The 26,600-nt window shown below is 44.0% G+C and overlaps 2 protein-coding genes across 2 annotated transcripts; both read left to right on the top strand.

The window, feature by feature from the left end:
• Positions 1–5,491: 5,491 nt before the first annotated feature.
• Positions 5,492–7,765, top strand: mrpl20 (mitochondrial ribosomal protein L20). Its single transcript, XM_029684198.2, has 4 exons — positions 5,492–5,716; positions 6,426–6,536; positions 6,729–6,806; positions 7,236–7,765. Exons 1-4 carry the CDS (start codon positions 5,630–5,632, stop codon positions 7,407–7,409), a joined length of 450 nt encoding a protein of 149 aa, XP_029540058.1. The 5' UTR covers positions 5,492–5,629; the 3' UTR covers positions 7,410–7,765.
• Positions 7,766–8,340: 575 nt separating this feature from the next.
• atad3 (ATPase family AAA domain containing 3) lies at positions 8,341–25,852 on the top strand. The gene is made up of 16 exons (XM_029683377.2): positions 8,341–8,653; positions 9,934–10,010; positions 10,128–10,229; positions 10,571–10,630; positions 10,749–10,818; positions 10,948–11,113; positions 17,769–17,838; positions 19,270–19,425; positions 20,237–20,293; positions 22,332–22,457; positions 22,550–22,674; positions 22,888–22,939; positions 23,043–23,113; positions 23,237–23,404; positions 24,396–24,504; positions 25,004–25,852. Exons 1-16 carry the CDS (start codon positions 8,464–8,466, stop codon positions 25,508–25,510), a joined length of 2,106 nt encoding a protein of 701 aa, XP_029539237.1. The 5' UTR covers positions 8,341–8,463; the 3' UTR covers positions 25,511–25,852.
• Positions 25,853–26,600: the final 748 nt, after the last annotated feature.

Raw genomic sequence — 26,600 nt, 5'->3', positions numbered from 1 at the left:
AGTAGTATTTCCCTAACGGAAATATGCAAATACATGCCAATAGGATCTGGCTAACTCGTGCATGGCTCTGACCACCTCCTTGCTTATTCTGCCCGCTATATATAAGTAGTTTGGTCCCGTTGGAAAAGACAGGCTGTGGTCTATCTTGGGTTAGTTATAAAAATCTTTGACACTACCGCTCTCCTAGCAGCAGGATCTCACGATCTCGGATTTCTTTCTTCAAAACAAGAGTCCACCTGCAAAGACATGCTAATTAAACATCAGGAAAATCTAAGTGTTTTGCACTCTAGTGCAGTACAACTGTTTTTCACAACTGTTTTACCCCTTTTGGGGGTCTAATATATATATATATACAAAAATGATATGATGAAACATTGAATTTGGCCTTACTGCTATTAGCCCACAGAAACACATTGAATAACAGCTTCATATATGGATAAACAGATAGTAAAAAAAATATCTAAAGGAAGTTTGTTCTGAATTGTCTGTCCTATATCTGAGAGATATAAGATAGAAACAATATATATACAGTACCAGTCAAAAGTGTGGACACACCTACTCATTCAAGGGTTTTTCTTTTTTCTTTATTATTACTATTTTCTACTTTGTAGAATAATAGTGAAGACATCAAAACTATGAAATAACACATATGGAATCATGTAGTAACCAAAAAAGTGTTTAATAAAAATCTAAATATCTATTTTAGATTCTTCAAAGTAGAATAGTGACAAAATTATAAATTCTGTTTTACACATCATTTGTATGAGCCTTAAAAATGTACCTTTCCACTCTCTGTTTCTCTCATGTAAGAAGAAGACAGTGTTTTTCCTCTCTTGTTTTTGAGTAACTTAGTCATCCTGTTATTTTCGTATCTTTCAATGGCACCGCTGTGTGGAGATAAGAAAAGAACAGAGGCTAGCTTGAGCGGCAGCGACAATTCTGTCAGCAGAAAGGAGTAACAAAACTGGTGTTATCACTTGTTTGTACGCAATGCTCCCACCATGATCTCACACACCTGCTAAACTGTCACATAGACAAAAGAGGTTGTATTTTCCTATAAAGGCGGAGACCCAACTCTTGTTTTTTGGCCTCTTGACTGTTGCACCTGTTGTGTGATTGTTAACCAGCTCCATTTTTGCAAATTTTATAAGAAAATAAGTTGTTTTGAGGAATCTACAGTCTCTCTCTTCTTTTCTGGTTAGCATTTCCATGACAATAGCCACCCTTCAGCTTGATAAAAGCTTTGCACACTCTTGGCATGTTCATAATCAGCTTCATGTGGTAGTCACCTGGAATGCATTTCTATTAATAACAGGTGTGCCTTATTAAAAGTTAATTTGTGGAATTTCTTTCCTTCTTAATGCGTTTGAGTCAATCAGTTGCATTGTGACAAGGTAGGGGTGGTATACAGAAGATAGCCCTATTTGGTAAAAGACCAAGTCCATATTATGGCAAGAACAGCTCAAATAAGCAAAGAAAACAACAGTCCATCATTACTTTAAGTCATGAATGTCAGTCAATCTGGAAAATGTCAAGAACTTTGAAAGTTTCAAAGTGCAGTTGCAAAAACCATCAAGCGCTATGATGAAACTGGCTCTCATGAGGACCGCCACAGGAAAGGAAGACCCAGTGTTACCTCTGCTGCAGAGGATAAGTTCATTAGAGTTACCAGCCCAAATAAATACTTCACAGAGTTCAAGTATCAGACACATCTCAACATTAACTTTTCAGAGGAGACTGCGTGAATCCGGCCTTCATGGTCGAATTGCTGCAAACAAACTACTACTAAAGGACACCAATAAGAAGAAGAGACTTGGTTGGGCCAAGAAACACGAGCAATGGACATTAGACCGGTGGAAAATAATCCTTTGTTCTGATGAGTCCAAATTTGAGATATTTCGTTCCAACCGCTGTGTCTTCGTGAGAAGCAGAGTAGGTGAACGGATGATCTCCACATGTGTGGTTCCCACCGTGAAGCATTGAGGAGGAGTTGTAGAAAGGCCCATGGAGTTGGTGGAATCGTCCTTTAATTCATGGCTACTTGCTCAGCTGGGCCAGCTTCCCTGAGGAGCTAAAAGCTCTGAAAGCCGGTAGGGAAGTTGCTAAGGACAGACGTCTTCTCTCTCTTGCCCCAGAATACGACCAAATCCTCTGATTGATCAGAGTCGGAGGGAGGCTACGCCAAGCAGAAGACTTGGATCCCGATGCTATCCACCCAATTATCCTTGACTCCAGACACCTTCTCATCTCAAGAGTTATGATGAGAGGCTTCTCCACCCAGGGCCAGAGAGAGTCTATGGGAAGATGAGGTGGAGATACAGGATACTTGGAGGACGAGGAGCCATTCGTAAGCACCAATACGACTGCATGGAATGTCAGAGATGGCGGGCCGGAGCAACTGTGCCCAAAATGGCGGATTTTCCACCTGCTCGCTAGTGCGTTCTCAAACTCCACTTCTGGTCAACAGGAGTAGATTGCTTAGTCCCCTTTACGATCAAGCTAGGTCGTCAAGTGGAGAAGCGCTGGGGCATTCTGTTCAAGTGTTTGACAACTAGATGTGTCCACCTGGACCTACAAGAGAGTTTGGATACTGAAACCTTCCTCATGGCCCTACGGCGGTTTATCTCCCGACGGGGGAAACCCTACGAGATTCTGGCTGACGGGCACAAACTTCAAGGCAAGAGAAGCCAGGTTGAAGGAAGCCTTCCAAGCAATGGAACCAAGCCTCCAGGATCAACTGATGGACCAACAAATTTCCTTCAAATTTAACTCTCCAGGAGCTCCTCATTTAGTAGGAACATGGGAGCGAGAGAGCAAATCTCTGAAGTCGGCCTTATGAGTTGTCCTGGGGGACCAAACTGTCACTGAAACTGTCTTGCGGACCGTCCTGATAGAGGTGAAAGGGATACTGAACTCCAAACCATTGGGATATCGCTCTGCAGACATCGCTGACCCAGATCCTGTTACACCAAATATGCTCCTGATGAGGCGCCGAGATGCGTCACTTCCTCAAGCCATGTATGCTGATGCCAACCTCGTTGGCAGACACCGGTGGCGACACAGTCAGATCTTGGTTGACCATTTCTGGGGCCGATTTATTCGGGATTACCTACCAAGCCTACAGCACAGAGGGAAATGGCGGAAAGAAATGGCCAGCCTGGACACTGGCCAAGTAGTAATGATAGTGGACCCTCAAGTGCCTTAAGCCTCCTGGCTGGTGGGCCATATCACCAAGACCATGCCTGGGACCGACGGTTGTGTTAGATCAGTGGAAATCCAGGTAAAGAACCGGACATATATCCGACCAGTTGCCCAACTAATTCCTCTCGCTGAGATGACAGAGGATGTGGATCGATGAGCCTTTTGAAGAGTGTGGAATTTAACAAATTCCCGGGATGGCTGTAAAAAAGGCCCATGGAGTTGGTGGAATCATCCTTTAATTCATGGCCACTTGCTCAGCTGGGCCAGGGGCGCTTTAATTAGATCAGGTGGAAATGTCCGATAGTTCTCAACTCGTTAAAAGGAGGAAAAGGTCTCCTGCGGGAACGGGGATGGGATTAAAAATAAAAATAAATGTAATAAAAATATAGGACAAAACACACATCATGACAAGAGAAACAACAGAACACTACATGAAGAGAGACCTAAAACAACATAGCATGGCAGCAACACATGACAACACAGCATGGTAGCAACACAACATGACAACAACATGGTAGCAACACAACATAGCAGCAGCACTACATGGTACAAACATTCTAGGGCACAGACAAGAGCACAAAGGGCAAGAAGGTAGAGACAGCAATATATCACTCAAAGCAGCCATAACTGTCAGTAAGTGTCCATGATTGAGTCTGTGAATGAAGAGATTGAGATAAAACAGTCCAGTTTGAGTGTTTGTTGCAGCTCGTTCCAGTCGTTAGCTGCAGTGAACTGAAAAGAGGAGCGACCCAGGGATGTGTGTGCTTTGGGGACCTTTAACAGAATGTGACTGGCAGAACGGGTGTTGTATGTGGAGGATGAGGGCTGCAGTAGATATCTTAGATAGGGGGGAGTGAGGCCTAAGAGGGTTTTATAAATAAGGATCAACCAGTGGGTTTTGAGACGGGTATACAGAGATGACCAGTTTACAGAAGAGTATAGAGTGCAGTGATGTGTCCTTTTAGGAGCATTGGTGGCACATCTGATGGCCGAATGGTAAAGAACATTTAGCCGCTCGAGAGCACCCTTACCTGCCGATCTATAAATTATGTCTCTGTAATCTAGCATGGGTAGGATGGTCATCGGAATCAAGGTTAGTTTAGCAGCTGGGGTGAAAGAGGAATGATTACAATAGAGGAAACCAAGTCTAGATTTAACTTTAGCCTGCAGCTTTGATATGTGCTGAAAGAAGGACAGTGTACCGTCTAGCCATACTCCCAAGTACTTGTATGAGGTGACTACCTCAAGCTCTAAACCCTCAAGAGGTAGTAATCACACCTGTGGGGAGAGGGGCATTATTCTTACCAAACCACATGACCTTTGTTTTGGAGGTGTTCAGAACGAGGTTAAGGGCAGAGAAAGCTTGTTGGACACTAAGAAAGCTTTGTTGTAAAGTGTTTAACACTAAATCCATGGAGGGGCCAGCTGAGTATAAGACGGTATCATCTGCATATAAATGGATGAGAGAGCTTCCTACTGCCTGAGCTATGTTGCTGATGTAAATTGAGAAGAGCGTGGGGCCTAGGATCGAGCCTTGGGGTACACCCTTGGTGACAGGCAGTGGCTGAGACAACAGATGTTAGGTTAGATTACTCGTTGGTTATTGCTGCATTGTCGGAACTAGAAGCACAAGCATTTCGCTACACTCGCATTAACATCTGCTTACCATGTGTGTGACAAATAAAATTTGATTTGATTTGATTCCACCTACTCCACGGGCCTTTCTACAGGTGTGATGGTGTATGGATGTTTTGCTGGTGACACTGTGAGTGATTTATTTAGAATTCAAGGCACACTTAATCAGCATGTCTAGCATAGCATTCTGCAGCAATATGCCATCCCATCTGGTTTGCGCTTAGTGGGACTATCATTTGTTTTTCAACAGAACAATGACCCAACACACCTCAAGGCTGTGTAAGTATAAAATATATAAAATATATTTTGATTTGTTTAACACTTTTATGGTTACTACATGATTCCATGTGCTACTTCATAGTTTTGATGTCTCCACTATTATTCTACAATGTAGAAAATAGTATAAATATAGAAAAACACTGGCATGAGTAGGTGTGTCCATACTTTTGACTGGTACTGTGTGTATATATACATATTTCATAATGTATTTTATTACTTTTTGTATTTTGTTATTGGCATAATAAAAGTGCCAATTAATTCAAATGCAATATCTTTTGAATTAGTTATTCACACTGTAATGTTTTGAAATGCGGGATTTTATTTAGCATGTTTCCTTTTGACCATTCCAATTTGCCATTATCATTTGTGCTGCCGGCATAATCCTCGCTAGTCAAGAACACTGCAAAAGGCAGCGAACACATGTGATTTCCCGTGCTGCATAAAGGTCATCTAGTCCATTGAAGTTGACGAAGGGAAAACTACAGGATCGTAGCAAAATCTTTACGAAAGAAAGATGGTGTTTTTGACTTTATCTTGCTGGATCCGCAATCGTGGACCTGATCGATATTGGAAGGTTCAAGAAGTTCTCAGTAATGCACGGGTAAGTTAGCACTGTAGCTACTAGCTAGCCAGCCATTGACTGACAGTTAGCCAGCTATTTAATTGACATTACAGAATTTAGCTGCTTTGTATGCAACCTTTACTCCCCGTAGTGACAGTTTTACACTGCAAGTGACTCCTCTATTAACGTTATATAGCTAGCTAGTTATGAAGCTAGTTAAGATGGCTAGAATTTAGCATTTCAGCTAGTTTCCCAAATAGCTGTCTGGTACTCATTTCAGGGCAAGTCTCATTCCAAAGAGAGGAGGACTGTGCCAATTTTAGGCTTGTTATAGCTAAATGTAGCTAGTCCTACTCACCTCTTGCACATGTCATGCAGATACAGTGTACAAGTGTGGTAACGTTATAGCTAGTCGTCTTATTCAGTTAGCAACCTAGCTAGGTGGTTAAGAAAGATGTTTCTAAATTTTACCTGAGTAACGTTACTAGAGGTCATCTGCCAATTAACGTCAATGAAGTAAAAACCAATCTACCTTTCCATTTGGGTTAAATTAAATTCCATTTTATCCTGGGGATGAATTAAAATTGTGCAATGTTATATACATGGACTTTTCAATTCATTCAATTCAATTCACTTCCTGTATTGTCAGAGTTAAAATGAACTTGGCCCAAAAGAACCCTTGTAGTGTGTCACCCTTGCCCATTCCCATCATCTGTATTTCTCTTCCCCCTATCTGTGTGTCCATCAGCACTTCAGAGGTAGAAAGAACAGATGCTACAGCCTGGCAGTGAGGGCAGTACGAAGGGCCTTTGTATATGCTACTAAGGCTCGCAAAATAAAACGACGTAACATGCGTACGGTAAGAGCATGTTCAGAATTATAGCCATGTCATTGATCCATCTAATCTGATGTGCTAGCTATGCTATACCGTAGATCTATATGTGCACCCTAACATGTCATCAATATCTCTCCTCTCATCATTATGATAATCAGCTACATGTAGATGACTGCTATTGTGTATTGTGTGATCCTAAAACATGTCTTTCATCAGTTGTGGATCTCCCGCATCGCGGCAGCATCACGGGAGCACGGCATGAAGTATCCCGCCCTTATGCACAACCTGGTGAAGGTCAGTACATTAGGCCTACAGTATATGTCTTAACCTAGTTACCACTCTGTTCCAGCTAGTGAGAATTCAGTACACCGCTGTATGGCATTATTGTTCCCAAGGTCTGATTTCCAATGATGCAGCGGCTCTATAAGGAGGGCAACCACATGTAATCAGAGCACAGAAGATACTTAGAAAAGAACAACATTAGCTGGAGGGGATTCACTGAAAATGTTATGTATTAATAACCAATAGGGATGAATGGTACAAACAGAATGTTACATGATTGATTGTATGTACTTTACTGTAAACCCTCTGCACTACCCTCTTATCCCACTCCTTAAAGTTGTAACTCAAATCCTCTCATTCTTTCCTAAGATTTCCTTAGATATTTGTTAGTTCAAGGTGTATACTTATTTACACTTCCATCTCTTTTCTCTCCCGTTACAGAGTAGTGTTGAGGTGAATCGACGTGTTCTGAGCGACCTTGCCATCACAGAACCTAAGTCATTCCTGTCTCTTGCAAAGCTGGCCAGGGCGAGGCAACAGGAGGGATTCGGTGCAGCGCTGGGCGACGGCAAAGAACCTCCTGGTGTCTTCTCACGCATTGTCACGCTACAGTGATCTAGCCACCTCCTCCATAGGCAATTGCAATGGACACCATACCACCTCTTTGCAAGTGACCCACCCATCCAATAACCCATTTTCCTTACCTGCAATACGACCAACACGGTTCTGCCCTGCAACCATTAATCCCTCTTTGAATCATGGCTACTGAATGGATACAGACAGAATCCAGCTCCAAACCACACTTAATGGGATGGTATTCATAGACGGTTGAGTGGTGGTCGGGGGCCAGAGTTACAGAGAAAATACTTTACCTTCATTTGTAATGCCTTGTGTCTATGTATATATGTGTGATTGTGTATTTGTCAATACATGTGGAAAATGATTGTCTAGTAAATAAAACATTTTATCTATTCAGTGTTCTGATATTGTTGTTGTTAATGTTACACAAATATATGACAATGAAACATTATGTACTTTATCCTAATGAGTGGTCTCAATTTAGGGTTTCCAAGACTGACTACTAAATGAGGTTATGTAAAGCACTTTACATAACTCATTTTTAAATTAGTGCCGTTCAACTTTGTCCAACGTAATTGTTATGTAGAATGTTCATAATTATTCAGTAACTGTCAATTAATTTGTTAAAAAATTAAATTCAGGGTTTCCTTAAAATGCTACTGCATTGTATTACGTAGATATCAAAACAGAATATAAAATGTTAGCTAATAAATTCCAATTAAAAACTGCTTTCTGTTGAACGAAGTCCAACACTCCGTATGATGCAACTATCAATTCATTTTGTGACATGGCCTTCCAGTGAAGTTATTCAAGTTAATTATAAGACCTTCCTGTCTTGGGCCATTGCGGCTACCATACCCTCTTATGGGTGTGACTATTTGTTTAACCTCTGCAAAGGACAACCAATGAGAGGAATATATTTTTCCTCGTAACCAATCAGCATGGTTGTCTTTCAGGGAAAATCTGTCCTCTCCTGCACTTGCGCAAAGACGGCAGCGTGACACGCGTGTGGAGGAAGTGTAGTGACTGACAGCCAAACCTGATCACCTTTACCGGCCTGGGCTGCAGTTTATTCTCCGTTTACCTAAACATGTCCTGGCTGTTCGGACTGAATAAGGGGCAGCCCGAGGCTCCCCCGGAATTCCCGGTTCCACCGCCACCCCCTCCACCAGCTGGCGGCTCCGGAGGTGGCGGAGATAAACCCAAGGACAAATGGAGCAACTTCGATCCAACCGGGCTGGAGCGAGCGGCCCAAGCGGCGAAGGAGCTCGACAAGTCTCGTAAGTGTCTTGCATGATAACTATATTATATATAGTACTGTAGAGCTAGTAGCTATCTTGAAACATTTTGTTTATATCCCCAGAAAGACCGATACACCCGCAGCATGCTTTACAGCCTAAGCAGTGATGCTGATGCAACACGGGCCAGTGTCTGATATATATTCTCCTAGTTCCTACGGGTATCTAATCTAGTAAACTATCAAATCCTGATGACAGCTGTCAGTAGAACATAACACTGTAGTAAACGAGAATCACAGGTTTCACTGCTTGGTTTGAACGTTGTGCTGCACATTTTCATTCATGTTGGAAGTTAGTGTATTCAAGGTGAAAGGTGCAAAGGTCATTCTTTCACACCGTTTGCCAAATAGCTCTAGTCAGTATATAGTTAATCTTTGCTCTAGTCAAACATGCAAGCATTACACTTAGAATTTCAAAGTATACTGAACAAAAATATAATTACAACAATTCATGATTTTGCTGAGTTACAGTTCATAAGGAAATCAGTCAATTGAAATGAATTAGCCCATAATCTATGGATTTCACATGACTGGGCAGGGGTGGGCCTGGGAGGGAATAGGCCCACCCACTGGGGACCCAGGCTCACTCACAGGGGAGCCATGCCCAGCCAATCAGAACACGTTTTTCCCCACAAAAAGGCTTTATTACAGACCAAAATACTCCTCAGTTTCATCAGCTGTCCGGATGGCTGGGTCTCCGACGATCCCGCAGGTGAAGAAGTCTGATGTGGAGGTCCTGGGCTGACGTGGTTGTGAAGCTTGTTGGATGTACTGCCAAATTCTCTTAAACAGCATTGGAGGCAGCTTCTGGTAGAGAAATTAACATAAAATTCTCTGGCAACAGCTCTGGTGGACATTTGTGCAACCATCATGCCGATTGAGACATCTGTTGCATTGTGTTCTGTGATAAAACTGCACATTTTAGAGTGGCCTTTTATTGTCCCCAGCACAATGTAACGACCATACTGTTTAATCAGCTTCTTGATAGGCCATACCTGTAAGGTGGATGGATTATCTTGGCAAAGGATAAAATGCTCACTAACAGGGATGTAAACAAATTTGGAAAATAAACATTTTTGAGAAATAAGCGTTTTGTGCTTATGGAACATTTCTGGGATCTTTTATTTCAACTCATGAAACATGGGACCAACACTTTACATGTTGCGTTTAAATGTTTGTTTAGTATAGTTGGAATATAGCTACCGTCATTAAATGAAACGTATATCTGGACGACTAATGTCCAATACCTTGTCTTAATTTCAGGTCATGCCAAAGAGGCCCTGGATCTGGCTCGCATGCAGGAGCAATCTGTTCAGATGGAACACCAGACCAAAATCAAGGTACAGTTGCACTAAACAAGGCACATGCAGAGTAATGTGTAGGACACCAAAAAACAGTACTATCAATCTTAAATCTGATCATGCTAATTGTTCCCTTTGTGTGTGTGATGGTGTAAGGAGTACGAGGCAGCAGTGGAGCAGCTGAAGGGGGATCAGCTGCGTATTCAAGGGGAGGAGAGGAGGAAAACTGTCGGCGAGGAGACCAAGCAGCATCAATCGGTGAGAGGAGAGCAGATGAAGGGTTTAGTGGTACTGCAGAGGGGGTGATTGTGCAGTAGTATGCATTGTACTACATAGAATGTGGTCAATGATGGGCTAATAGCATGGATCATCATGTATGGGTAAACTGTAGAAGGAAGCATTTCCCTGTAGTAGTTAAAAGATCTTGAGGAGTTTGTAGAGAGTAGAATTTTCTGTAAGCTTGAAATTGTTTGCACAATTAGCTTTAATTCTGTTGAAACAGAGGCTACAATGAGGGAGTGGAACAAGTGATTACATATCTGTCCAGCAGAGGGAGCCATACATCTGTTACTATGGTTACCTTCCCTATCCCTTCACAGAGAGCACAGTTCCAAGACAGACTTGCCAGACAGAGGTATGAGGATCAACTCAAGCAACAGGTAATATCAACTGGCATTAGCTGCAATATCAATTCAGTCCTGTTTTAGGATATAAAGAAGTACAGTGAAAATGCCATGTCCAACTGACTTGAGTGTGACCTCTCCTCGGTGTCCTCAGCAAGCCCTGAATGAGGACAACCTTCGGAAACAGGAGGACTCTGTGCTTAAACAGGAAGCCATGAGGAAAGGTACTGACCCCATATAGTATTCTCACGCAGCCTCCAGGAATATGGTTCTGCTTCAATATTCACTGATCAATATAGCCATATGGGGTCTGGCAATCACAAAATGTCCACTAATGTATCCTCTCCACGCAGCAACAATTGAGCACGAGATGCAGCTGAGGCACAAGAATGAGCTGCTACGCGTAGAGGCGGAGTCTAAAGCGCGGGCACGTGTTGAGCGAGAAAACGCAGACATCATCCGTGAGCAGATCCGCCTGAAGGCAGCAGAGCACAGACAGACTGTACTAGAGACTATACGGTGAGACAAGGACATACTGTACTAGAGACTATAAGATGAGACAAGAACATACTGGACTAGAGACAATATACGGTGAGACAAGGACATACTCTACTAGAGACTATAAGATGAGACAAGAACAGACTGGACTAGAGACTATACGGTGAGACAAGGACATACTGTACTAGAGACTATACGATGAGACAAGAACATACTGGACTAGAGACAATACGGTGAGACAAGGACATACTGTACTAGAGACTATACGCTGTGACAAGGACATGCTCTACTAGAGACTATACGGTGAGACAAGGACATACTGTACTAGAGACTATACGATGAGACAAGGACCTGCTCTACTAGAGACTATACGCTGAGACAATGACATGCTGTACTAGAGACTATACGCTGAGACAATGACATGCTGTACTAGAGACTATACGCTGAGACAATGACATGCTGTACTAGAGACTATACGCTGAGACAATGACATGCTGTACTAGAGACTATACGCTGAGACAAGGACCTGCTCTACTAGAGACTATACGCTGTGACAAGGACATGCTGTACTAGAGACTATACGCTGTGACAAGGACATGCTCTACTAGAGACTATACGCTGAGGCAAAGACATGCTGTACTAGAGACTATACGCTGTGACAAGGACCTGCTGTACTAGAGACTATACGCTGTGACAAAGACATGCTGTACTAGAGACTACACGCTGAGACAAGGACATACTGTACTAGAGACTATACGCTGAGACAATGACATGCTGTACTAGAGACTATACGCTGAGACAAGGACCTGCTCTACTAGAGACTATACGCTGAGGCAAAGACATGCTGTACTAGAGACTACGCTGTGACAAGTACATGCTCTACTAGAGACTATACGATGAGACAAGAACATACTGGACTAGAGACTATACGCTGAGACAAGGACCTGCTCTACTAGAGACTATACGCTGAGACAATGACATGCTGTACTAGAGACTATACGCTGAGACAAGGACCTGCTCTACTAGAGACTATACGCTGAGACAATGACATGCTGTACTAGAGACTATACGCTGAGACAAGGACCTGCTCTACTAGAGACTATACGCTGTGACAAGGACATGCTGTACTAGAGACTATACGCTGAGGCAAAGACATGCTGTACTAGAGACTATATGCGGAGGCAAAGACATGCTGTACTAGAGACTATACGCTGAGACAAGGACCTGCTGTACTAGAGACTATACGCTGAGACAATGACATGCTGTACTAGAGACTATACGCTGAGACAAGGACCTGCTGTACTAGAGACTATACGCTGAGACAAGGACCTGCTCTACTAGAGACTATACGCTGTGACAAGGACATGCTCTACTAGAGACTATACGCTGAGGCAAAGACATGCTGTACTAGAGACTACGCTGTGACAAGGACATGCTCTACTAGAGACTATACGCTGTGACAAAGACATGCTGTACTAGAGACTACACGCTGAGACAAGGACATACTGGACTAGAGACTATACGCTGAGACAAGGACATACTGGACTAGACTATACGCTGAGACAAGGACATACTGTACTAGAGACTATACGATGAGACAAGAACGTACTGGACTAGAGACTATACGATGAGACAAGAACATGCTGGACTAGAGACTATACGCTGAGACAAGAACATACTGGACTAGAGACTATACGCTGAGACAAGGACATACTGTACTAGAGACTATACGATGAGACAAGAACATACTGGACTAGAGACTATACGCTGAGACAAGAACATACTGGACTAGAGACTATACGCTGTGACAAGGACATGCTGTACTAGAGACTATACGCTGAGGCAAAGACATGCTGTACTAGAGACTATACGCTGTGACAAGGACATGCTCTACTAGAAACTATTGGCTGTGACAAGGACATGCTGTACTAGAGACTATACGCTGAGACAATGACCTGCTGTACTAGAGACTATACGCTGAGACAAGGACCTGCTCTACTAGAGACTATACGCTGAGACAAGGACCTGCTCTACTAGAGACTATACGCTGAGACAATGACATGCTGTACTAGAGACTATACGCTGAGACAAGGACCTGCTCTACTAGAGACTATACGCTGTGACAAGGACATGCTGTACTAGAGACTATACGCTGTGACAAGGACATGCTCTACTAGAGACTATACGCTGAGGCAAAGACATGCTGTACTAGAGACTATACGCTGTGACAAGGACCTGCTGTACTAGAGACTATACGCTGTGACAAAGACATGCTGTACTAGAGACTACACGCTGAGACAAGGACATACTGTACTAGAGACTATACGCTGAGGCAAAGACATGCTGTACTAGAGACTACGCTGTGACAAGGACATGCTCTACTAGAGACTATACGATGAGACAAGAACATACTGGACTAGAGACTATACGCTGAGACAAGGACCTGCTCTACTAGAGACTATACACTGAGACAATGACATGCTGTACTAGAGACTATACGCTGAGACAAGGACCTGCTCTACTAGAGACTATACGCTGTGACAAGAACATGCTGTACTAGAGACTATACGCTGTGACAAGGACATGCTCTACTAGAGACTATACGCTGAGGCAAAGACATGCTGTACTAGAGACTACGCTGTGACAAGGACATGCTCTACTAGAGACTATACGCTGTGACAAGGACATGCTCTACTAGAGACTATACGCTGTGACAAAGACATGCTGTACTAGAGACTACACGCTGAGACAAGGACATACTGTACTAGAGACTATACGATGAGACAAGAACATACTGGACTAGAGACTATACGCTGAGACAAGGACATACTGGACTAGACTATACGCTGAGACAAGGACATACTGTACTAGAGACTATACGATGAGACAAGAACGTACTGGACTAGAGACTATACGATGAGACAAGAACATACTGGACTAGAGACTATATGCTGAGACAAGAACATACTGGACTAGAGACTATACGCTGTGACAAGGACATGCTGTACTAGAGACTATACGCTGAGGCAAAGACATGCTGTACTAGAGACTATACGCTGTGACAAGGACATGCTCTACTAGAAACTATTGGCTGTGACAAGGACATGCTGTACTAGAGACTATACGCTGAGGCAAAGACATGCTGTACTAGAGACTATACCCTGAGGCAAAGACATGCTGTACTAGAGACTATACGCTGAGGCAAAGACATGCTGTACTAGAGACTATACGCTGAGACAAGGACCTGCTGTACTAGAGACTATACGCTGAGACAAGGACCTGCTCTACTAGAGACTATACGCTGAGACAAGGACCTGTTGTACTAGAGACTATACGCTGAGACAAGGACCTGCTCTACTAGAGACTATACGCTGTGACAAGGACATGCTGTACTAGAGACTATACGCTGTGACAAGGACATGCTCTACTAGAGACTATACGCTGAGGCAAAGACATGCTGTACTAGAGACTACACGCTGAGACAAGGACATACTGTACTAGAGACTATACGCTGAGACAATGACATGCTGTACTAGAGACTATACGCTGAGACAAGGACCTGCTCTACTAGAGACTATACGCTGAGGCAAAGACATGCTGTACTAGAGACTACGCTGTGACAAGTACATGCTCTACTAGAGACTATACGATGAGACAAGAACATACTGGACTAGAGACTATACGCTGAGACAAGGACCTGCTCTACTAGAGACTATACGCTGAGACAATGACATGCTGTACTAGAGACTATACGCTGAGACAAGGACCTGCTCTACTAGAGACTATACGCTGAGACAATGACATGCTGTACTAGAGACTATACGCTGAGACAAGGACCTGCTCTACTAGAGACTATACGCTGAGACAAGGACATGCTGTACTAGAGACTATACGCTGAGGCAAAGACATTCTGTACTAGAGACTATACGCGGAGGCAAAGACATGCTGTACTAGAGACTATACGCTGAGACAAGGACCTGCTGTACTAGAGACTATACGCTGAGACAATGACATGCTGTACTAGAGACTATACGCTGAGACAAGGACCTGCTGTACTAGAGACTATACGCTGAGACAAGGACCTGCTCTACTAGAGACTATACGCTGTGACAAGGACATGCTCTACTAGAGACTATACGCTGAGGCAAAGACATGCTGTACTAGAGACTACGCTGTGACAAGGACATGCTCTACTAGAGACTATACGCTGTGACAAGGACATGCTCTACTAGAGACTATACGCTGTGACAAAGACATGCTGTACTAGAGACTACACGCTGAGACAAGGACATACTGGACTAGAGACTATACGCTGAGACAAGGACATACTGGACTAGACTATACGCTGAGACAAGGACATACTGTACTAGAGACTATACGATGAGACAAGAACGTACTGGACTAGAGACTATACGCTGAGACAAGAACATACTGGACTAGAGACTATACGCTGAGACAAGACAAGGACATGCTGTACTAGAGACATGCTGTACGAGACTGAGGCAAAGACATGCTGTACTAGAGACTATACGCTGTGACAAGGACATGCTCTACTAGAAACTATTGGCTGTGACAAGGACATGCTGTACTAGAGACTATACGCTGAGACAATGACCTGCTGTACTAGAGACTATACGCTGAGACAAGGACCTGCTCTACTAGAGACTATACGCTGAGACAAGGACCTGCTCTACTAGAGACTATACGCTGAGACAAGGACCTGCTCTACTAGAGACTATACGCTGTGACAAGGACATGCTGTACTAGAGACTATACGCTGTGACAAGGACATGCTCTACTAGAGACTATACGCTGAGACAAGGACATACTGTACTAGAGACTATACGCTGAGGCAAAGACATGCTGTACTAGAGACTACGCTGTGACAAGGACATGCTCTACTAGAGACTATACGATGAGACAAGAACATACTGGACTAGAGACTATACGCTGAGACAAGGACCTGCTCTACTAGAGACTATACGCTGAGACAATGACATGCTGTACTAGAGACTATACGCTGAGACAAGGACCTGCTCTACTAGAGACTATACGCTGTGACAAGGACATGCTGTACTAGAGACTATACGCTGTGACAAGGACATGCTGTACTAGAGACTATACGCTGAGGCAAAGACATGCTGTACTAGAGACTACGCTGTGACAAGGACATGCTCTACTAGAGACTATACGCTGTGACAAGGACATGCTCTACTAGAGACTATACGCTGTGACAAAGACATGCTGTACTAGAGACTACACGCTGAGACAAGGACATACTGTACTAGAGACTATACGATGAGACAAGAACATACTGGACTAGAGACTATACGCTGAGACAAGAACATACTGGACTAGAGACTATGCTGAGACAAGAACATACTGGACTAGAGACTATACGCTGTGACAAGGACATGCTGTACTAGAAACTATACGCTGAGGCAAAGACATGCTGTACTAGAGACTATACGCTGTGACAAGGACATGCTCTACTAGAAACTATTGGCTGTGACAAGGACATGCTGTACTAGAGACTATACGCTGAGGCAAAGACATGCTGTACTAGAGACTATACGCTGTGACAAGGACATGCTCTACTAGAAACTATTGGCTGTGACAAGGACATGCTGTACTAGAGACTATACCCTGAGGCAAAGACATGCTGTACTAGAGACTATACGCTGAGGCAAAGACATGCTGTACTAGAGACTATACCCTGAGGCAAAGACATGCTGTACTAGAGACTATACGCTGAGGCAAAGACCTGCTGTACTAGAGACTATACGCTGAGACAAGGACCTGCTGTACTAGAGACTATACGCTGAGACAAGGACCTGCTCTACTAGAGACTATACGCTGAGACAAGGACCTGTTGTACTAGAGACTATACGCTGAGACAAGGACCTGCTCTACTAGAGACTATACGCCGTGACAAGGACATGCTGTACTAGAGACTATACGACTGACATGACAAGGACAAGAACATGCTGTACTAGAGACTATACGCTGAGACAAAGACATGCTCTACTACTATAGAGACAATGACATGCTCTACTAGAGACTACGCTGAGACAAGAACATGCTGTACTAGAGACTATACGCTGAGACAAGGACCTGCTCTACTAGAGACTATACGCTGAGACAATGACATGCTCTACTAGAGACTACGCTGAGACAAGAACATGCTGTACTAGAGACTATACGCTGAGACAATGACATGCTGTACTAGAGACTATACGCTGAGACAAGGACATGCTCTACTAGAGACTATACGCTGAGACAAGGACCTGTTGTACTAGAGACTGTACGCTGAGACAAGGACCTGCTCTACTAGAGACTATACGCTGAGACAAATACCTGCTGTACTAGAGACTATACGCTGAGACAATGACATGCTGTACTAGAGACTATACGCTGAGACAAGGACATGCTCTACTAGAGACTATACGCTGAGACAAGGACCTGTTGTACTAGAGACTATACGCTGAGACAATGACCTGCTGTACTAGAGACTATACGCTGAGACAAGGACCTGCTCTACTAGAGACTATACGCTGAGACAAGGACCTGCTCTACTAGAGACTATACGCTGAGATACACCTTGTGTATTACACTACAGACCATAATGATAGATACTATTGGAGACCTGACTGTCTCTGTATATTTGTGTTTTCAGGACTGCAGGTGCTGTGTTTGGGGAAGGATTCCGGGCTTTTGTGTCGGACTGGGATAAAGTTACAGCTACGGTGAAACCTTGTAGTGGAAATTTCCTGTATTTACCAAATCATGAGAGCAAACTACACACAAGTCAGAGTTATCATAAAGTCCATCTTTAATTATATGAGCTCCATCACAACCCTGTGACTCTCAGATCAATTCAGTGTCTATAAATGAATTCTCTGAGAGTCCTTACACATTTCAACTGAGATTCTTTATAGCAAAGACACACATAGCCAGACAGCATTGGCTATAAATTATCATTCAGCTTTGTCTCCTAAACTATGTTCTTATCTCGCTCTCAGGACCATAAAACAAAACCTATATCAAATACACCCCTCCTGGACAAGATACACAGTGACTGGCACACAGACATTGTGGAGCCAAGAAATAATTGGTTTAAAAGCTATGTTTACATATGAAGACAATCTTGACCTCTCCCCTCTCTGCGGCCCAAGTAACTGAAACCTTGACAGAGAACAGATACCTGCAACCGGCCAACAGTATTATTCAAAAATAGACATTCTGATGAGAAGTAACTCACAAGCATATAATGAATATAAAACATCTTATCTATGTTACCCAACTAATTCTGATTATTCCCCCACAACCTACCTTCCACTCTACATACTTGTTTATGCTCATCCTTATGCAAACTGCCAATGACTCATAAATATACTGAACAAAAATATAGATGCAACATGCAATCATTTCATAGATTTTAGTGAGTTACAGTTTATATGAGGAAATCAGTCAATTGAAATAAATGAATTAGGCCCAAATCTATGTTTTTCACATGACTGGGAATACAGATATGCATCTGTTGGTCACAAATACCCTAAAAATCATTGGGCCTCACAATGGGCCCCAGGATCTCGTCACAGTATTTTTGTGTATTCAAATTGATAAAATGAAACTGTGTTTGTTGTCTGTAGCTTATAACTGCCCATACCATAACCCACCTCCACCATTTGGCACTCTGTTCACAACGTTGACATCAGTAAACCGCTCGCACATACGATGCCATACATGTGGTCTGCGGTGGTGAGGCCGGTTGGACGTACTATTCTCCAAAACAACATTGGAGGCGGCTTATGGTAGAGAAATGAACATAAAATTATCTGGCAACTGCTCTGGTGGACATTCCTGCAGTTAGCATAGAAATTGCATGTTCCCTCAAAACTTTAGACATCTGTAGCATTGTGTTGTGTGACAACTGCACATTTTAGTGGCCTTTTATGGTCCCCCTGCACAAGGTGCACCTGTGTAATGATCGTGCTGTTTAATCAGCTTCTTGATATGCCACACCTGTCAGGTGGATGGATTATTTTGGCAAAGGAGAAATGCTCACTAACTAATTGTTGAGTGTATATGTTACATGTTTATATCTGATTTGAGTTGTCCTTGGAGCGTCTCTAAATGTAGTGTAATTCCCCCCCCACCCCCACACACACCACCAGGTGGCAGGACTGACTCTGCTGGCTGTAGGTGTGTATTCTGCCCGGAACGCCACAGCTGTGGCGGGACGCTACATTGAGGCCCGACTTGGGAAGCCCTCATTGGTCAGAGAGACTTCTCGCATCACTGTTGCGGAGGCGATCAAGCACCCGATCAAGGTAGAGGCCCTGCTGTGCATTATACAGTGCATTCGGAAAGTATTCAGACCCCTTCCCCTTTTCCACATTTTGTTAAGTTACAGCCTTATTCTAAAATTGATTTTTTTTAAATGTTCCCATCATCAATCAACACACAATACCCTATAATGGCAAAGTGAAAACAGGTTTGTAATTTTTTTTTCTTCACCTTTATGGAAATAAAAAACATAAATACCTTATTTACATAAGTATTCAGACCCTTTGCTATGAGACTCGAAATTGAGCTCAGGTGCATCCTGTTTCCATTGATCATCCTTGAGATGTTTCTACAACTTGATTGGACTCCACCTGTGGTAAATTAAATTGATTTGAGTAGCCCAGCCAGAGGCCGGACTTGAACTTGATTGAACTGAAAATAGCTGTCCAGCGACGCTCCCTATCTAACCTGACAGAGCTTGAGAGGATCTGCAGAGAAGAAATACAGGTGTGCCAAGCTTGTAGTGTCATACCCGAGAAGACTCAAGGCTGTAATCGTGTTTCAACAAAGAACTGAGTCAATTCTTATGTATGTGATATTTATATATTTTATTTATAAATGTGATAACATTTATAAAAACATGTTTTTGCTTTGTCATTATGGAGTATTGTGTGTAGATTGATGAGGGGGGAAAACTGATTTAATCCATTTTAGAATAAGGCTGTAATGTAACAAAATGTTAAAGTCAAGGGGTCTGAATACTATACTGTATACGTCCTTGATCTGATGCTTGTGGTTTTTTTTTTATTGTGGTTAACGATGAAGGTGCATCTTCTTATTTTTCCCCTCTCTTAGATCTCAAAGCGCCTGACAAGTAAACCTCAGGATGCACTGGAGGGAGTAGTGCTCAGTGTGAGTACCGACACTCGGCACACACCTGAGCACCAGAGAGACATACCTTTAGAGTCTCGTATCGATATTATACCCAGCACATGTATGAAAGAAACATCACATTTTATTGGTCACATATATGTGATTAGCAGATGTTATTGCAGGTGTAGTGTAATGCTTGTTCTTCTAGCTCCGACAGTAATATCTAACAAATTACACAACATATACACACATCCGAGTAGGATTTTTTATTTATTTTTTTACCTTTATTTAACTAGGCAAGTCAGTTAAGAACAAATTCTTCTTTGCAATGACGGCCTAGGAATAGTGGGTTAACTGCCTTGTTCAGGGGCAGAACGACAGATTTTTTTTTTTTTACCTTGTCAGCTCAGGGATTCAATCTAGCAACCTTTCGGTTACTGGCCCAATACTCTAACCACTAGGCTACCAGGAATGAATTAAGACTACATACAAATTGACGACGTATGTCAGAGTGGAACGGAGTAAGATACAGTAGAATAGTATAGAATACAGTATATACATATGAGATGAGTAATGCCAGATATGTAAACATGATTAAAGTGACAAGTGTTCCATTCCTTAAAGTGGCTAGTGTTTTCTAGTCTATGCCTATAGGCAGCAGCCTCTAATGTGCTAGTGATGACTGTTTAACAGTCTGATGGCCTTGAGATACAAGATGTTTTTCAGTCTCTCGGTCCCAGCTTTGAAGCACCTGTACTGACCTCACCTTCTGGATGATAGCGGGGTGAACAGGCAGTAGCTCGGGTGGTTGTTGTCCTTGATGATCTTTTTGGCCTTCCTGTGACATCGGGTGCTGTAGGTGTCCTGGAGGGCAGGTAGTTTGCCCCCGGTCATGCGTTGTGCAGACCGCACTAACCTCTGGAGAGCCTTGTGGTTGTGGGCGGAGCAGTTGCCGTACTAGGCGGTGATACAGCCCGACAGGATGCTTTCAATTGTGCAATTGTAAAGAATTTAGAGTTTTAGGTGACAAGCCAAATTTCTTCAGCCTCCTGAGGTTGGAGATCTCTCTGCCTTCTTCACCTTCTTCTGTGTGGGTGGTACATTTCAGTTATTCATCATGATGTGTACGCCAAGGAACTTCTCCATTGCGGTCCCGTCACTGTGGATAGGGGCGTGCTCCCTCTGCTGTTTCCTGAAGTCCACGATCAGCTCCTTAATTTTGTTGACGTTGAGGGAGAGGTCGTTTTCCAGGCACCACACTCCCAGAGCCCTCACCTCCTCTTTGTAGGCTGTCTCGTCGTCATTGGTAATCAAGCCCACTAATGTTGTTTCGTCTATAAACTTGATGATTGAGTTGGAGGCGTGCTTGGCCACGCAGTCATGGGTGAACAGGGAGTACAGAAGGGGGCTGGGCACACACCCTTGTGGGGCCCCAGTGTTGAGGTTCAGCGGAGTCGAGGTGATGTTTTCTACCTCCACCACCTGGGGGGGGCGGACCGTCAGGAAGTCCAGGACCCAGTTGCACAGGGCGGGGTTCAGACCCAGGGCCTCGAGCTCAATGATGAGCTTGGAGGGTACTATGGTGTTGAATGCTGAGCTGTAGTCAATGAACAGCATTCTTACAGAGCTATTCCTCTTGTCCAGATGGGATAGGGCAGTGTGCAGAGTGATGGCGATTGCATCGTCTGTGGATCTATTGGGGCAGTAAGCAAATTGAAGTGGGTCTAGCGTGGCAGGTAAGGTAGAGGTGATATGATCCTTGACTACGTAGTCTCTCAAAGTACTTCATGATGACAGAGGTGAGTGCTACGGGGCGATAGTCATTTAGTTCAGTTACCTTTGCCTTCTTGGGAACAGGAACAACGGTGGCCATCTTGAAGCATGTGGGGACAGAAAATTGGGATAGGGAGAGACTGAATATGTTGGTAAACACACCATCCAGCTGGTCTGTGCATGCTCTGAGGATGCGGCTAGGGACATTCATAGAGAATGCTGTGCACACGTATGTTTTTGCAGCCCTGCTTTGAGCCGAAATGTTCATCTCCCTGAAATGAATTATTCCCTCTGCTCCACACAGCCTAACCTAGAAGAACGCGTACGTGATATTGCCATAGCAACTAGGAACACGCGTCAGAACAAGGGGCTCTACAGGAACATCCTCATGTATGGCCCACCAGGTACTGGCAAGACCCTCTTCGCCAAGGTAGGTCCCGCACCGACTCATTTTGTCTATGACAAGAGGTGTTATCTTGGCATCTGTATATGTTGGTAACTATCTCTCTGTGTTCTGAGTAGAAGCTGGCAGTGCACTCTGGGATGGACTATGCAATCATGACTGGTGGAGATGTGGCGCCCATGGGCCGTGAGGGCGTCACCGCCATGCACAAAGTCTTTGACTGGGCCAACACCAGTCGCCGTGGGTATGCTACCCTCACTCGCAGTAGCATCACACTATTTATAGAACTTCATGTAAATGTAACCGTGTGAAACCATGTAACGTAAGTGTCTAGACAACTTGACATTAAATACATTTGCACTTGCATTACACAGACATTCACATTAAACAATGTACAGAGAATGATGTAAGACCAGCGCAGCTCTGCTAAAGCAACCCTCTCTCTCCTCTGACACAGCCTGCTGCTGTTTGTTGATGAAGCCGATGCATTCCTTCGCAAGAGGTCTACTGTAAGTCTGTTCTCTACCTTCCTGTATTTCATAGCACAACCAAAACTCTGATCTTGTAGAAATATTGGAAAACAGAGTTCAAGTTGTCTCTCTCTGTTTGCAGGAAAAGATCAGTGAAGAGCTCAGAGCCACTTTGAACGCATTCCTGTATCGCACTGGAGAGCAGAGCAACAAGTCAGTTCTCTACAACTACTTCTTCTATTTAGACATTTCATATCTTTGCCCAAGACCTCTGATGTACCATGTCCTTCAGATATCACAGCGCTCTAACGACTGTTGTGTCGTCTCCCCCTCCAGGTTCATGATGGTGCTGGCCAGTAACCAGCCGGAGCAGTTTGACTGGGCCATCAACGACCGCATTGACGAGATAGTAAACTTCGCCCTGCCGGGTCCTGATGAGAGGGAGAGGCTGGTGCGTCTGTACTTTGACAGATATGTGCTGGAGCCTGCCACAGGGGGAAGACAGTGAGTCATACAGCATTACACCTACACAACATGGCAGCACAGGTTTAAATAGGGCACTTTCACAAGCACTCATATACTGGGATGCATAATGCAACTGTTCTGATGTCAAGTAACTAGATACTCCCAGACACTTATGCTGTGTTTACACAGGCAGCCCAAATCTGATCTTTTGCCCAATTATTGGCAAAATCTGATTGGTCAAAATGGCACTCTTTTTAGTGGCAAAATAAGTGGGCTGCCTGTGTAAATGCAGCCTTGGAGTCATCTGCATACAGTAACACACACACACACCTACCCACGCATACATGGGGACAGGCATTAACACTGAGTGCCTGGGAGGAGGGAGGCCCCTCTCTGTCCTGTTCCATGTAAATGACCTCTGGCTGAGAGCTGTGGAGTGTCAGGAGCAGGTATTTAAGAGCAGGTGACCCAGCAGTAAGCAGGAGCCCAGCCAGCCGTAGCCATGGTGTCACTAATTAAAGTGGGTCTCTGAGGGCCTGGAGCCTGAGAGGAAGAGGGGCAGGGGGCGACCTACACATAGGGCACTGGGAACTGGACCAGGATCAACAACAACACGCTGACAACAGAGCCAGCTGGTGGAAGGAGCTGGGCCACTTAAGGAGTGTCTCTCCAGACATAGTCAGACCTCATAACACAGGCCTGTTTCCTCTGACAGACAGGATGCCATTCAGACCTGTTTCCTATGACAGACAGGATGCCATTCAGACCTGTTTCCTCTGACAGACAGGATGCCATTCAGACCTGTTTCCTCTGATAGGCAGGATGCCATTCAGACCTGTTTCCTCTGACAGACTGGATGCCATTCAGACCTGTGTCCTCTGACAGGCAGGATGCCATTCAGACCTATTTCCTCTGACAGGCAGGATGCCATTCAGACCTGTTTCCTCTGACAGACTGGATTCCATTCAGACCTGTTTCTGTCTCTAAACCCCCTCTATGTCTGCATCTTCCTCTGCCTTTGTCCCTGCAGGAGAATGAAGCTGGCTCAGTTTGACTATGGAAAGAAGTGCTCGGACATTGCTAAGCGGGCAGAGGGCATGTCAGGCAGAGAGATCTCCAAACTGGGCGTGGCCTGGCAGGTATGTGACACGTTTCCCCTGTTGTTCATACATCAATGCTTTCTGAATGGATAACAACCGTGATGCGGTGAATTTTCCATTTAAGCCAATTTGACATAAATGATTGGTTGGAAGGAGAGCCTGTGCACAGGCTGGAACTTGGTTAGGGATGGGAGAATCAGACAATGCTGACCCAAGGTGATTTGGTTAGCCCAGGAAGTCTAGACCCATTTATTCTCCCTCCATGGGCTTATTAATAGAAGCAGAGCAGGGAAGTGGATCACTATGTATGCCATGGTCATCTCTCCTGCTAGCCTCATTCTGTGGACAAGTGGGCCTTGTCTGTTAACTACCTTATACATTACTCAATATTCATACACTGATCTTGCAGATAGTTAATACTGTAAATGTATATTTGTAGATAGATTATTATAGATTTACTGGACTGTTTGTGTAATGATAAAATCCTTGTTCCGATGACTGTAATGTAATAATCCTTGTATTCCATGTCCTCTTGCAGGCGGCAGCCTACTCCTCAGAGGACGGCGTCCTGACGGAGGCCATGATTGATGCTCGGGTGGACGAAGCCATGCGGCAACACCTCCAGAAGATGGACTGGCTGCATGGGCACACTAAGGAGGCTGGGGCCAAGAGCACAATCTCTCCCAGCGCTGGACCAGCAGACAGCAGCAAGATAGGCTTCACTCTGCCTCTAGGGGAGCCGCCACAGGCCCAGGATGTGCTCACTCCGGCGCTGGAGATGGACAACAAACCAGAGGCCCATGTCATTCAGGAGGAGCTGAAACTAGAGGTGCCAGCCCCACCTTCATCAGACGGTGCCCAACTGCCTGTGGAGGAGGGGACTGTCCCGGCTAAGGGGGAGGGTGTCAAAGCAGAAACTGTGGTAACACCTCAGGGGGAGGTGGCAGAGGGTGTATCCCAGACTGATGCAGCCCCAAGCAGTGAGGGTGGGACAGGGAAGGAGGGGAAGACCAAAGCTCCTCCCAAGGATGGGACTCCAGTTTAACATTAGGGGCCAAGGGAAGGACAGGGAGGACGCCTCATGTTCCTCCTCACTGTCTGTAGTCTTGGTCTGTGTGCATCTGTCTGTCTGACTGAAAGAGTTGGTGGGCAGGGGGAGGAGGGATGGAGGCACTAACATTTTACGAAGCAATCCTGTAGAAGCAGGAGAGCTGTAATATATGATTTGTGTAAAATGTAAGAAAAAAAGTGTACTTTACATGGAAACCCTGTGTCTGTAATAGTATTAATGTTGATGTGCACTGTAAGAGTCAATACTCTATTTAAATGACGGTGTGGATGGAGATTACTTTGTTTTTATGAATAGTAAAATAATCCAAGTTTCTTACTATGGCTGCATTTTTGTTGTGATTTCTAAAGGAATGGTTTCATAGACATTGAAAAGGCACTCGCACAGCTATCTTTTTTTGCAAGTGCCTGGTATCCGTTGAATAAGATGAGAAAAAAGAAGAAACCAGCATTCTGCTCTCGATAGTATCACTGCTCTTTAGTAAGCTTTATGTATCGGCCTCAAGGCCTTCCTCAGATCTTTTGTGAATTAGCACCCTTATGTAGACAGCTCCACCCACATCCATTCCATCGAATGGGGTTGGAGTCAAGGGAAAATAACTAAGTGTTACCAAAAAGAACAATATGCATGTCATAAATATTCTAATAAAGTGTGTACCTAAAACGCATTAACCATGTCTGTAAAACCACAATGAGGACATCGACCCACCCACGCAGTTTTCATAAATCATTGGGTACAGCGCAAGAAAAACGTCTTGAGTATCTGAAATGGGGGCATTCATTCATGGTCACATTTACAACGTAACACACACAGGCATTTCATCATTAAGTCCTTTAGGAAATCATGTCTAGAGGGTGAAAATCCAAAAACATTCTCTTTTGCTCAGAGTATTATTTATATCACCTCCCCGGTCTGATATCTTGACTTTCTTTATGCCACAAAATCTAAAGGAAGAAATGTCATGTTTTTGGTCATTAAAATGTACTGCGACCGGCCAATCCCTGTCGTTTCTCCTTATTGAACATTTATGTTCACAAATAATTCTGTTTGAGAGAAGAGGTTTTAC

Source organism: Oncorhynchus nerka, linkage group LG15 (genome assembly GCF_034236695.1).
Source record: "Oncorhynchus nerka isolate Pitt River linkage group LG15, Oner_Uvic_2.0, whole genome shotgun sequence".
In the NCBI taxonomy this organism is placed as follows: Eukaryota; Metazoa; Chordata; class Actinopteri; order Salmoniformes; family Salmonidae; genus Oncorhynchus; species Oncorhynchus nerka.
Note: the sequence above shows the minus strand (reverse complement) of the source record. Positions and strands in the feature narration are given on the sequence as shown.